Source organism: Chenopodium album, chromosome 5, assembly GCF_948465745.1.
Source record: "Chenopodium album chromosome 5, dcCheAlbu1.1, whole genome shotgun sequence".
Taxonomy (NCBI): domain Eukaryota; kingdom Viridiplantae; phylum Streptophyta; class Magnoliopsida; order Caryophyllales; family Amaranthaceae; genus Chenopodium; species Chenopodium album.
In genome coordinates, this window is record NC_137838.1 from 34,627,937 (window position 1) to 34,640,912 (window position 12,976).

At 41.3% G+C, this 12,976-nt stretch overlaps 1 protein-coding gene across 1 annotated transcript; it reads right to left on the minus strand.

The window, feature by feature from the left end:
* Positions 1-8,429: 8,429 nt before the first annotated feature.
* LOC145632819 (protein FAR-RED IMPAIRED RESPONSE 1-like) lies at positions 8,430-10,065 on the minus strand. The gene is made up of 2 exons (XM_081685153.1): positions 10,034-10,065; positions 8,430-9,948 (listed from the first exon to the last, which is right to left on the minus strand). Exons 1-2 carry the CDS (start codon positions 10,063-10,065, stop codon positions 8,430-8,432), a joined length of 1,551 nt encoding a protein of 516 aa, XP_081541279.1.
* Positions 10,066-12,976: the final 2,911 nt, after the last annotated feature.

The following is a 12,976-nucleotide window of genomic DNA, read 5'->3' on the forward strand; positions in this document are numbered from 1 at the left end:
TACCACCATTATCTTAAAGTGATAGTGTGTTCAGGTATTATGACAAGCTTAGATATGTATCTGGAATGAGATCAACTTGTTTATGCAACTGTTTTGTATTGTGTAGGCTTTTAATCTAAATGGTGTAAAGGCATTTGGAACTTTGGTTAAGGAGTTTGATAAGACGAGGAAGGATTTGGTGACTGAAATGGGGTTTGGTGGGCTGTTAAGCATGCCACTGGAGTATTTGCCTCGAAAATTTGCTTACTGGTTGTTGTCAAGGATTGATGGAGATGGTTCCATGGTATTTGGAGATGATTATGTATGTCCTCTCAATCCAGCTCAGGTGGAGTGGGTGCTTGGTATACCCATGGGTTCCAAGCCAGTTCCATCTATCGTTCCGGAGGATGATGAAGTGATGAAAGCTGAGTGGAAGCGTATTTCTGGACTGTTTTCCAAGCCTAGGGAGAGCATTCCTATGGCAGCAGCTGCGGCTGCCACAGTTCGTGCTGACAAAAAAGGGAAGTTGTTACCTATTAAAACAGACAAGGAAAAGTCTGAGTTCAAGATTGCATTTCTGGCTGCTGCTCTTGGGTACATACTGTGTACCACCACAAACACATCAAATCTGGCTAAAGCTTTGGGACCTGCTCTCACTGCTTACAATGATGCTGCGAACTACGATTGGTGCAGTTTGACTTATTCTTGGATGTGCGCAGCAGCTAGGAAATTCCAGAAGAAATTTGATGCAAGTGGCTATGTTGCAGGCGGTGGAGGTTGCATTTTGTTTGCGTTGGTAAGCAATGTAGTATTGTATCTAATAAATTTTTGTTGAATAATGTTTTAGATTGTTACACGTGAAGGGATTGCTCTTGTTTATGATTAGTTGTTGACATAATCTTTAATGCATATATGTTGTAGATTTTTTATATTGACCATCTGGATCGGGTACCTAAGTCTTGGGGGATGACTCCGAGATTGGCGGCCTGGTCACAAGAAGAAATCAGCGTAGTTGTTAAAGAGGACCAAAAGAAGACGGAGGACTATGGTCTGTCGCTGGTAAGTGTTGAAATCATTGTGGTCTTACTTGACTAGTTGACATCATTGTGTATTGTGTAGTTGTGTTTCGTTTGATTAAGTTTGTTTGCTGTGCAGTCCTTGAACATTGCATACGGTGAGGACCATCCGCTGGCACCCCGTGGGGGTCCAGTCCCACGGAAATCAGCTGCAGCTGCACCTGCAACCGCTGTTGATGTGGATGGGGTCACTGAGCAGGTCAATCTCTTTATATAATTTTTTTTTCACTTATTATTTTTTTATTTGCTTTATTAAGACCTGTTTGGTGTTGTAACTGATCCTGGCTCTTGCTCTGGTTTCCCACTATAGCTTTGGAGTTTTGTATTAATAGTTTTATTTTACGGATATAAAATATGTTCATTCATGCTTGGTTGGATGTCTTTCATAGTTAATTCTTTATGGAATCTCTTTATCTATGCAGGTGGTTTCTAGAGTGGTGGCTGATTTGACTCCAAAGTTCATGGATGCAATTGATGGAAAAATGGGTACAATACTGTTTAATATGAATGGAATGTTCAAAGCTAGTCTGGCCGCGTCGGCAGCGACTGAGCAACCAGTGAAAGGGGTTGGTAAGAAAACTTTACCGAAGGAAAAACAGTGTGAGGTTGATAAAACAGATGGGAATAAGAATGGGAATAAAAAACCTGAATATGTGGTTGATTCCGGTGTGGTGGAGTTGGATAAAAAAGATGGGAAGGAGAATGATTGGTTTGAAAGCAGTGGTGATGGTGCAGCTGCTAATTCTGCAGCTGGTAATGTTGGTAATGGGGGTAAAACCCCTGAGGTTGATGTTGAGAAGGTTGCAGCTAAGTGTCTGAAGGATGCCTTGGTGGGGGGTGGTGATGATGAGGGTGCAAAGCAGGGTGGTTCAGGGGGCAAAAATTCTGAAGTTGTTGAAGAGGATGATGTCAATGACAATGAGGGAGACACTCCTCGTTCTGAAGATGATGAAGAACAGGAGGATGCTGAGTCTCCCCAAGCACAAGGAGATTTTGTTGTGAAAACGGTCGGGTCAAGGGGGACGACTGTGTTGGTGGCTGCCGGGTGTAGTGAGACAGACTCTGACGGTGAAGAGATGTCTCCTTCCAATGGCAATGAAAATTCAGGAAATGCAGACAAGAGGGTTACAAAACCTACTGCTATTGCAGGAAATGCAGACACCCGTAGGCACACGACGCTGGAGGCAAGGATGCTGCTGTACGTGCGGTAATGGAAGGAGTTGAAAGACTCTACTTGGTATGTGTTGCTGATCTCTTTGTAATGAAGATGTAAATTTTGCCATTTATAATCACTTAACTGGTTTACAAAACAATTATGTTTCTGTGTATGTGTGTATTCCAGCACTGGTGTCGTCCTCATATCCTGTGATGAGATGACTGCTGACCAGAGGGACTGCTATGGTGTTGTGCATCCCAGAGCGAGGGTCGGGTCAGACTACGTCCGGATGGCTAGTGTGTTGTACACAAAGCATTGGGCTACCCGAGAGTTTGTCAACCGGAGCAAGCGTATCATGCTTGATCCATCCTATTCAGTAAGTGGCTCTAGGATGTTTGGTGGTGATTATAAATTTGTTGTGTATTGGGTTTGTGATTGCTAGATAGCGTATCTGAGTATGATTGTGTGTCTTGTAGAACCGATTGCTGCTGCAGGAGGGCAACGAAGAGCACGTTGCGCAGACATATGGGAAATTAATTTTAAGCTGTAATTTTCAAAGGATTAAGAAGGTAAATGGGAGACCAAGAACTACAATTAATTAGTGAAATGAGAAAACTTAAAGTTCATGTTTCAACCCTTGTATGAAATGATTATGCAGGTTTTTATCCCGGTACTTGAAGTCCCGGCAAAAAAGCCCGAGGAGGCACATTGGTGGTGCCTAGCCATTGACTTGAAAGCAAGGTATTTGTGGATCATAGATTCCCTCTACCCCGAGCCTTTTAGCACACATGCTAAGGAGGTTGACATTCTAGTACGTATTCCGTTGTTTAATGTTACCGTTACTGGTGTCCGTGCTTATAAAATTTATATGATAAGGAGCTTGATATTCCGATTTTTTATTCGAATGCGCAGCTACATGGCGTTGATGTGCTCTTCAGCCTTAGTAGCTCAAAATGGGTAACGGGAGAAATAAGTGGTTGGAAAACTGCACAATTGAGGTGTTGGGATCTTCAGATGCGTGAGTTTTAATTTGCTGTTGGATTTGAATGTTTCACTTTTAATGTCTTGTTTTTATTTGAGCTTATGGTTCCCATGGATAATGTGTAAGGCTTACTGTGGTGTTTACATGTTGGCCTGCGTAAAGTTTTGTGCTGGAAGGTTCACTACTAAGTTCAGTGTGGTGAGTTTTAAAATGTAGTTTTAAAGCAATTTTCCCCCCTGTTTGTTTATTTGGGAAGTGGCTCACCATATGCACTCTTTCTATGCAGGGGAAGATTCATAGTGCAAGGGAGAACTTATTTCTGGACGACTTGCAGTGCGAAACCAATGACTTGGTTGATAACCTAGAATCAATAATTCCCGCAGTTAGAAAGACACTGAGGGGGAGGTAGCTGGAGTACAGGGGTGGAATCATTGTTCGGAGGCATATTCTGGTTGTTTGATGACAATTTGAACAATATTTTTGGTGATAACTGGTTGTTTGAACAGTATTCTGGTTTTATGGGAATCTTGGTTTTAGCTTACTAACGCATAATTCTAAATAGACTTTTTTTGTGGTACATTTTGGAATTCTTGTTTGTACCATTGATGGTACAACGCTAAGTTATTGTAGTTACTTGGTAGTTAGTGGGACATATTTGTATATATGTTAGACAGTGGTACAATATTTTGACATGTACATACATGAATGTACCACTTATTAAGTTGTTCATGATATTTTACCTTTACTCATCTTTAACTTAAGGATTTCGTTTGTGTTCTGTTACTCCCACATGTCTCACCAGGTCCCTCGATAATCAAGGATAATACACTAATACTAGTATCTAGAAAGTGAAATGAGTATGAAATAAGTTAATTTACTACTACAAATGCCTCACTAGGAAATGATTGTTAAATAAGTTAATTTACTACTACATAAGATGATTGTTCCACACATTTGATCCTCAACCAAAAGAAATACATGACTTGCTTAAAGTAGAACCCAAAATAAAACAAGAGCTAGTACCCAAAGACAGGTTCAACCAGGATCACCTACACATCAAAGGTCCTTCCCGAACTGTTCGTGGTGCGACCCATCAAAAGCCAAGCCTGAAGCGAACCAGTGGCTGTTTATGTCAGGCTCCTCGTCTAAGCTGCATGGGTCGTTGTTCAGTTGTGGTTGCTGCTGGGGTGGGATGTAAGTCCATGTTGGTGGTGGCGGCTTCAAATTTAAAAATATTTTTGTTAATATAACTTAAAAACACCGTAATTAGTTTAAAGTAATAAGTTGTACGAACTATGTGAAGCTAATAGAGGACAAAATATCGGTGTACCATATCGTCCAGAATGGTACAATACTGACCGTTAAATGTACCACTGGTTAAGTGGTTATGGTTAGGGTCATTGAGATTAGGGTGAATACAACATGTTTAGGGTATTTTTTAGAGACCTTATTGCCCCTAAACATGTTTATAGGAGTAGGGTAGAACATCTAAGCACTAAAATTGGATTCCGATAAGCGAGAAGCATAGGGTGCGTACTAGCTGAATAACTACCTACACAAGGGTTGATGGAAGTGTATGTTCTCTTACAAAGTAACTCAATACAAGGATAAGATAGTGATTCCGATTCGTATTTGTTTCGATTTAAGGTAGACGTAACTCCATCCTCTACCAAACCACCAAGGACTCGTAACGCCATAATATATACTACATAAACCTCCAAACCATGGAATACTCAAGCTTTTTTTGTGCACTTCACAATTTTAAGCACACTAACTCACTACTCAAAGGGCCTGCAATTTCTACCATTTTATTAGACAGTGGTACAAAAAATCATATATTTTACACCATTAATACTGAAGTGGTACAATATAGAATCAAGTGGTACCACTGTAACTTGGATTTTCCGTAGCCAAATCACCATGAGTCATTCAATCGTATGCATTTATTGGTGAGTCCTTCCCAGCTCGTAGGGGGTTCAGCTAATAGGACTAGGGGACAGAGATGTCTTGTCATAACAAACACAAGTACCCAGCTATTGGTATAATATATGAAATCTTATGTACTAACTTTACACAATATGGAGACTAACGGGATTTAAATGTACTACTGTAAAATTTTGTTTCCAATCTTTTATCTCTTTTGACTTTGAGACTTTAATTACGGCGGTAGGGGAGTTATTTTTTGTAGTTATTATCCAACTAACTACTTCAGAATTACACTATTGCATAAAAAATAACTATTTATTGTGAGGTGAGTGAGTGGAATGCAGTGGTACACTATTGTATGAGAAAATATAGTTATATTTAACAATTTATTATTTATCTACACTAGTGGCACATTTAGTCTTCCACTGGGAATTATATAAATTGTTTTATTTCACAAAGTAGTTGGATGGAAATTTATTGAGGCTTTAGCAATATAAGACACGATTGCAGAGGACCAACTTCATACATGCCTAGCTAAGCCAGTGCATACAATATTTTCATAACAAAAAATAATAACACAAATGGGGAGAAATAGGAGCAAGAGAGTGTTTGCTACAAAGGGATTTAGTGATGAAAAGAAAGTGGCTACTCGTAAGACCCCAAGGGGACTTATGAAGCGTCTGGAGTACATGAAAAACAATGGCCATCACGATGCTAACGGTGTCATTCGAGACTTTTACCTCCCTAAAAGAGGTAAAGAGATGATGTGGTCGCACCAATCCGCCACGATAGCTCGCGATGGGCTTCAAAATCCTATTACAGGGATTGATTTCCACCCGAGTACCCATTCCTCACGCCGTTTAAAATAGGAGGTCCCGGAGACTTTCGCAAAGAGGCGTATTGTTTCATGCACTACCTTGTGGATGCTCACAAGATTGCGGTGAGTGTTAATCTCAAAGATTTCTATGAAACAATGATAGATTGTGTGCGATCTTCGTGGTACTGCAGGCATTGGCTTCGGTTTTGGGAACTCTTTATGAGTTACTATGATTGGGCTGCAAATGTGGAGGACATGCTCAACAACCACTGTAAGGAAGGTGAGAAGTATTGTCTTCTACTACTTGGCCATGATTTCACGTCCGAGTATGACAAGGGCGTGGTTCATGTCACTGTAGAGTGGATGAATTTCTCGCACGAGGATCCTTATGAAATGATCCATTCGAGCGAGGAGCAATGCATGTATTTTAGGAGCAAGATGTTGGCTGAAAATGGCTACGATGAGATGCAACACTTGGATCTCATCACTAGGGAGCCCTTCGACTATGATGACTACCCACAGTGGTATGTCCAAAGGTTGAAGGCGGCGAAGCAAATGTACGATAACAAGGTCAATCCGGATTCCGGGGAGTTTTGGGACGGACATGCGCCTGATTATAATGACCCATACGTGGATCCATGCGAAGGATACCATGACTTTGGGTTGGACGACGACTGATTCCTGCTAGTTCTTGCATTTACTTTCTAGTGCTTTCCATGTAGTTTTATTAATGTTATGTACTCTTTTAATTCCAGTGGCACATTAAACTATATATAAATGTACCATTTTTAAATGTCCTGTTGTACCATTAACTTGGAACTAAGTACGTTGTTCCATGCTGACTTTGAACTAACAATGAAAATAGCAACAACAAAAATAATGTAACAAAATAATTGTATCTACAAATGTCAAATACGACCTAATTTCAGTGCAGCGTTATTGTCACTATCAAGCACTCTTGCTTTATCTCAACAAATGGTACATTAATGTGTGTTCAATATGTACCACTGGGGTAATTAATACAGCTTATGCGACTCTAATTCGGATTGGACCTTCCTGTACCAGGAGTAAATCCAAGTAGACTAGCTAACACCCCCCCCCCACCAGAGTTTCTACCCCTAATAGCAGTAAAGTAACCAACAGAACCATCCAAATCCCTCATTTGTATACCTCCAACCGACCGCATGTATTCATTCGTTGACACCGAGACACTGGTTTGGGTTTGGTTAGCTTGCTTCTTGGAAGCATTTTTTGCCCTAGCAGCTTTTTCTTTGCCTTTTTTCTCTGTGCATGATGGGTACCTCGAATTTGTAGTACGGTGGGCTTTCTTCTTCGGTAATGGTGGATCTTTAATCCTCCCTGAGGCAGAAGCTTCGCAACTGCCTTGGAAACCACTTACTGGAGTTGAGGTGTTTGGCAGATCGGAACCAACTGTCACTAGCGTAGTTGTGGGATGAGGTAGCTTGTTCTGCGCCACAGAAGAAGGAGTCCCAGCAATACCTTCACCACCTTCTGCAGGAACATCATCTGCATTGCCCTTAGCTGCCTCTTCCTGCTTTTTGGCAACCATTGCCAACACTTCATCCACTCTCAGGTCCATGAGTTGCAGCATTTCTGAAACATCCTGAACGGCCTCAATACATGCACTCGCCTTCGAGCAAATTGGTTCACAAGTCCCCATAAGTTTGTGATACTGCCTCACCTCTTCAGTTTTAAGAGGATCATGATAAGCTACTTTTACACGTGTGTGTTTACGTTGAACATCTTTTCTCCAACGACGAAGGATGTATTTCTCAGGAACGATTCCCACACCACTAAGATCATATGCCAAGATCATATGTCGACAAATGATTCCATGACACTCAAAGTGTTTACAGTCACAAGTTGCTTCATATGTGGTTCTATCAAACAAAAGCCTATAGCATCTCCGAACCTTTGTCACAGACTCTTTCTTTGCATTTTTTGGCCTGATCCAAACACGGTCCTCCATTACAAACTCAATCACACTATCTCCAATTTCAATTTGATCTAGACATCGCACATACAACACCTTGGTGTACTCCCGCTGAACTTCTTTGAATTTCGCGTCTGTATAGCACTTCTGGAACACCTCCTCCGTAGGGAAGTCCGTCTTTAAATGCCTCACGTAGCGGATCGTATTAGAGTCAGCAACTCTTTCGGCCTCCGCCCTTATGGTCATAGCATCACAGTAGCGAAGCACAAACTCAGACAAGGTTGTGTTCTTGTCAACATAACCTTTGAAAAAATGATTGAAGCTTTCCGAACGCTGTGTTGTTTTCATCCCCGCCCAGAACAAATGTTTCAAATATGCTGGGATCCACATCTCCCTTTCCTCAAATAGACTTGCATGCATCATATCCAAAGAGGAAATCAGTAGTGCTAATAATGGAAAATAGCATCTGCCACCTTAGTGGTACAAAATAAATGCCACCTGATTTATTAAATTGCAACCAGCACATACAGTGGTACATATTAACACAAATTCATGCAATACCACAACACTAAAATAGCTTCAACCATGCTGCACGCACAATCACCCAAACTGCAAGTGGAGTAACCGAGCAAGCTTAAGGGTAGATCAACTTTAGCAACCAACAACCATATACCCAAAGCAGTAAAAACAAACAAATCACATAAAGGTGATACCTTACCTTCAAGCCAACTGTTTTCTTGTAGTTCATAATACTCCACTGCATCTATCCAACGAGCTACAAATTCTTCTGCATCTAAACTACCGTATATGATATTCTCAAACTCATCCTTCACAGCATCATATTGCTCATGCTTACCCACGTACTTCAAAAACTTTTGAAGGATGTGCCAAATGCACCACCTATGACAAGTGTCACGCATGGTTATATGCACAGCTTCCCTTATAGCCGGATCTTGATCCGTAAGGATCGAGGAAGGAGCTTTGCCTCCCATGCAATGTAGCCATGTCCTCAGCACCCACTCGTAGGTCTCTGCCGTCTCCCGAGAGATCAATGCACAGCCAAACTGTATACTCTGGCCGTGGTGATTCACACCGACAAACAAAGCATAAGGAAGGTGAAATTTGTTCGTTAAGTATGTACTGTCAAAACAGACAACATCTCCAAACTCTTCATACGCAGCTCTACACCTCGCATCTACCCAAACAACATCTTGTAATGCACCATCTTTACCAAACCTACAAAGATGGAAAAAATTTTGATTGTCTGCACTCATTTTGTTGAAGTACTCTATCATTCCATTCGCATCACCCTCGGTTAGCTCAAGTCTTTGTTTTTCAGCAACTGCATTCTCCAAGTCTTTCTGGGTAAATGACATCTCGTCCACCCCGTTCTTCTCCCTCGCAAAACAACTATACATCTGCAATACCTTTACCCTAGACTTCTTTGCATTACACACTCGGTTCACCAAGTGCCCATTTTTAGACACCAACTCATGCTTCCTGAACATTGTTACATCCTTTGACTTCCCCGGTGTGACTATGTGACCTTTGTGCTCCAAGTGTACCCTACGAACAACCCAATTCCCTCCCTCATCAACACTAGCATACAACTCCACCTCACACCCACACTTTTTCGTCTTCCGCTTCACAACTGTTTCCTCATCATGCAACAAATCTTCCTTAAGTACATCCACTTTACGCTTCCTGGAGGGTCTTCCGTAGCAGTCACACGTCCACTTAGCATTCCTCTTCTGCTTACAATACGTTCCATCCCCCAAATCACTTTTCACCTTGGCAAACCCAGCAGCAGCCCTCACTATACCAAACCCCTTTTGCCTAGCATAACTCCAAAAATAACTATCAACCTCATCCCAACTACCAAATACCATACCCAGACTCGGGGCTAGTACTTCCTCTTCCACACCAAATACTGTGCTAACCAGTACGAGGTTCTTGTTCGGAGTTAGGAAAGTAGAACTTCCTGCCGCTGCACCTCCATCTTCACCTCCTTCCTCCTCTTCTACTTCTTCAGAATCTGACCACCCTTCCTCTCCCTCACTATCATAATATATACTACATAAACCTCCAAACCATGGAATACTCAAGCTTTTTTTGTGCACTTCACAATTTTAAGCACACTAACTCACTACTCAAAGGGCCTGCAATTTCTACCATTTTATTAGACAGTGGTACAAAAAATCATATATTTTACACCATTAATACTGAAGTGGTACAATATAGAATCAAGTGGTACCACTGTAACTTGGATTTTCCGTAGCCAAATCACCATGAGTCATTCAATCGTATGCATTTATTGGTGAGTCCTTCCCAGCTCGTAGGGGGTTCAGCTAATAGGACTAGGGGACAGAGATGTCTTGTCATAACAAACACAAGTACCCAGCTATTGGTATAATATATGAAATCTTATGTACTAACTTTACACAATATGGAGACTAACGGGATTTAAATGTACTACTGTAAAATTTTGTTTCCAATCTTTTATCTCTTTTGACTTTGAGACTTTAATTACGGCGGTAGGGGAGTTATTTTTTGTAGTTATTATCCAACTAACTACTTCAGAATTACACTATTGCATAAAAAATAACTATTTATTGTGAGGTGAGTGAGTGGAATGCAGTGGTACACTATTGTATGAGAAAATATAGTTATATTTAACAATTTATTATTTATCTACACTAGTGGCACATTTAGTCTTCCACTGGGAATTATATAAATTGTTTTATTTCACAAAGTAGTTGGATGGAAATTTATTGAAGCTTTAGCAATATAAGACACGATTGCAGAGGACCAACTTCATACATGCCTAGCTAAGCCAGTGCATACAATATTTTCATAACAAAAAATAATAACACAAATGGGGAGAAATAGGAGCAAGAGAGTGTTTGCTACAAAGGGATTTAGTGATGAAAAGAAAGTGGCTACTCGTAAGACCCCAAGGGGACTTATGAAGCGTCTGGAGTACATGAAAAACAATGGCCATCACGATGCTAACGGTGTCATTCGAGACTTTTACCTCCCTAAAAGAGGTAAAGAGATGATGTGGTCGCACCAATCCGCCACGATAGCTCGCGATGGGCTTCAAAATCCTATTACAGGGATTGATTTCCACCCGAGTACCCATTCCTCACGCCGTTTAAAATAGGAGGTCCCGGAGACTTTCGCAAAGAGGCGTATTGTTTCATGCACTACCTTGTGGATGCTCACAAGATTGCGGTGAGTGTTAATCTCAAAGATTTCTATGAAACAATGATAGATTGTGTGCGATCTTCGTGGTACTGCAGGCATTGGCTTCGGTTTTGGGAACTCTTTATGAGTTACTATGATTGGGCTGCAAATGTGGAGGACATGCTCAACAACCACTGTAAGGAAGGTGAGAAGTATTGTCTTCTACTACTTGGCCATGATTTCACGTCCGAGTATGACAAGGGCGTGGTTCATGTCACTGTAGAGTGGATGAATTTCTCGCACGAGGATCCTTATGAAATGATCCATTCGAGCGAGGAGCAATGCATGTATTTTAGGAGCAAGATGTTGGCTGAAAATGGCTACGATGAGATGCAACACTTGGATCTCATCACTAGGGAGCCCTTCGACTATGATGACTACCCACAGTGGTATGTCCAAAGGTTGAAGGCGGCGAAGCAAATGTACGATAACAAGGTCAATCCGGATTCCGGGGAGTTTTGGGACGGACATGCGCCTGATTATAATGACCCATACGTGGATCCATGCGAAGGATACCATGACTTTGGGTTGGACGACGACTGATTCCTGCTAGTTCTTGCATTTACTTTCTAGTGCTTTCCATGTAGTTTTATTAATGTTATGTACTCTTTTAATTCCAGTGGCACATTAAACTATATATAAATGTACCATTTTTAAATGTCCTGTTGTACCATTAACTTGGAACTAAGTACGTTGTTCCATGCTGACTTTGAACTAACAATGAAAATAGCAACAACAAAAATAATGTAACAAAATAATTGTATCTACAAATGTCAAATACGACCTAATTTCAGTGCAGCGTTATTGTCACTATCAAGCACTCTTGCTTTATCTCAACAAATGGTACATTAATGTGTGTTCAATATGTACCACTGGGGTAATTAATACAGCTTATGCGACTCTAATTCGGATTGGACCTTCTTGTACCAGGAGTAAATCCAAGTAGACTAGCTAACACCCCCCCCCCACCAGAGTTTCTACCCCTAATAGCAGTAAAGTAACCAACAGAACCATCCAAATCCCTCATTTGTATACCTCCAACCGACCGCATGTATTCATTCGTTGACACCGAGACACTGGTTTGGGTTTGGTTAGCTTGCTTCTTGGAAGCATTTTTTGCCCTAGCAGCTTTTTCTTTGCCTTTTTTCTCTGTGCATGATGGGTACCTCGAATTTGTAGTACGGTGGGCTTTCTTCTTCGGTAATGGTGGATCTTTAATCCTCCCTGAGGCAGAAGCTTCGCAACTGCCTTGGAAACCACTTACTGGAGTTGAGGTGTTTGGCAGATCGGAACCAACTGTCACTAGCGTAGTTGTGGGATGAGGTAGCTTGTTCTGCGCCACAGAAGAAGGAGTCCCAGCAATACCTTCACCACCTTCTGCAGGAACATCATCTGCATTGCCCTTAGCTGCCTCTTCCTGCTTTTTGGCAACCATTGCCAACACTTCATCCACTCTCAGGTCCATGAGTTGCAGCATTTCTGAAACATCCTGAACGGCCTCAATACATGCACTCGCCTTCGAGCAAATTGGTTCACAAGTCCCCATAAGTTTGTGATACTGCCTCACCTCTTCAGTTTTAAGAGGATCATGATAAGCTACTTTTACACGTGTGTGTTTACGTTGAACATCTTTTCTCCAACGACGAAGGATGTATTTCTCAGGAACGATTCCCACACCACTAAGATCATATGCCAAGATCATATGTCGACAAATGATTCCATGACACTCAAAGTGTTTACAGTCACAAGTTGCTTCATATGTGGTTCTATCAAACAAAAGCCTATAGCATCTCCGAACCTTTGTCACAGACTCTTTCTTTGCATTTTTTGGCCTGATCCA

Excerpts from the sequence above, each read along its gene's own strand:
- LOC145632819 (XM_081685153.1), bottom strand. The coding sequence starts at position 10,065 with ATGGTAGAAATTGCAGGCCCTTTGAGTAGTGA. Across the intron at positions 9,949-10,033 it reads GCAGGCCCTTTGAGTAGTGA|TGAGGGAGAGGAAGGGTGGT; the intron begins GTTAGTGTGCTT and ends ATATTATGATAG.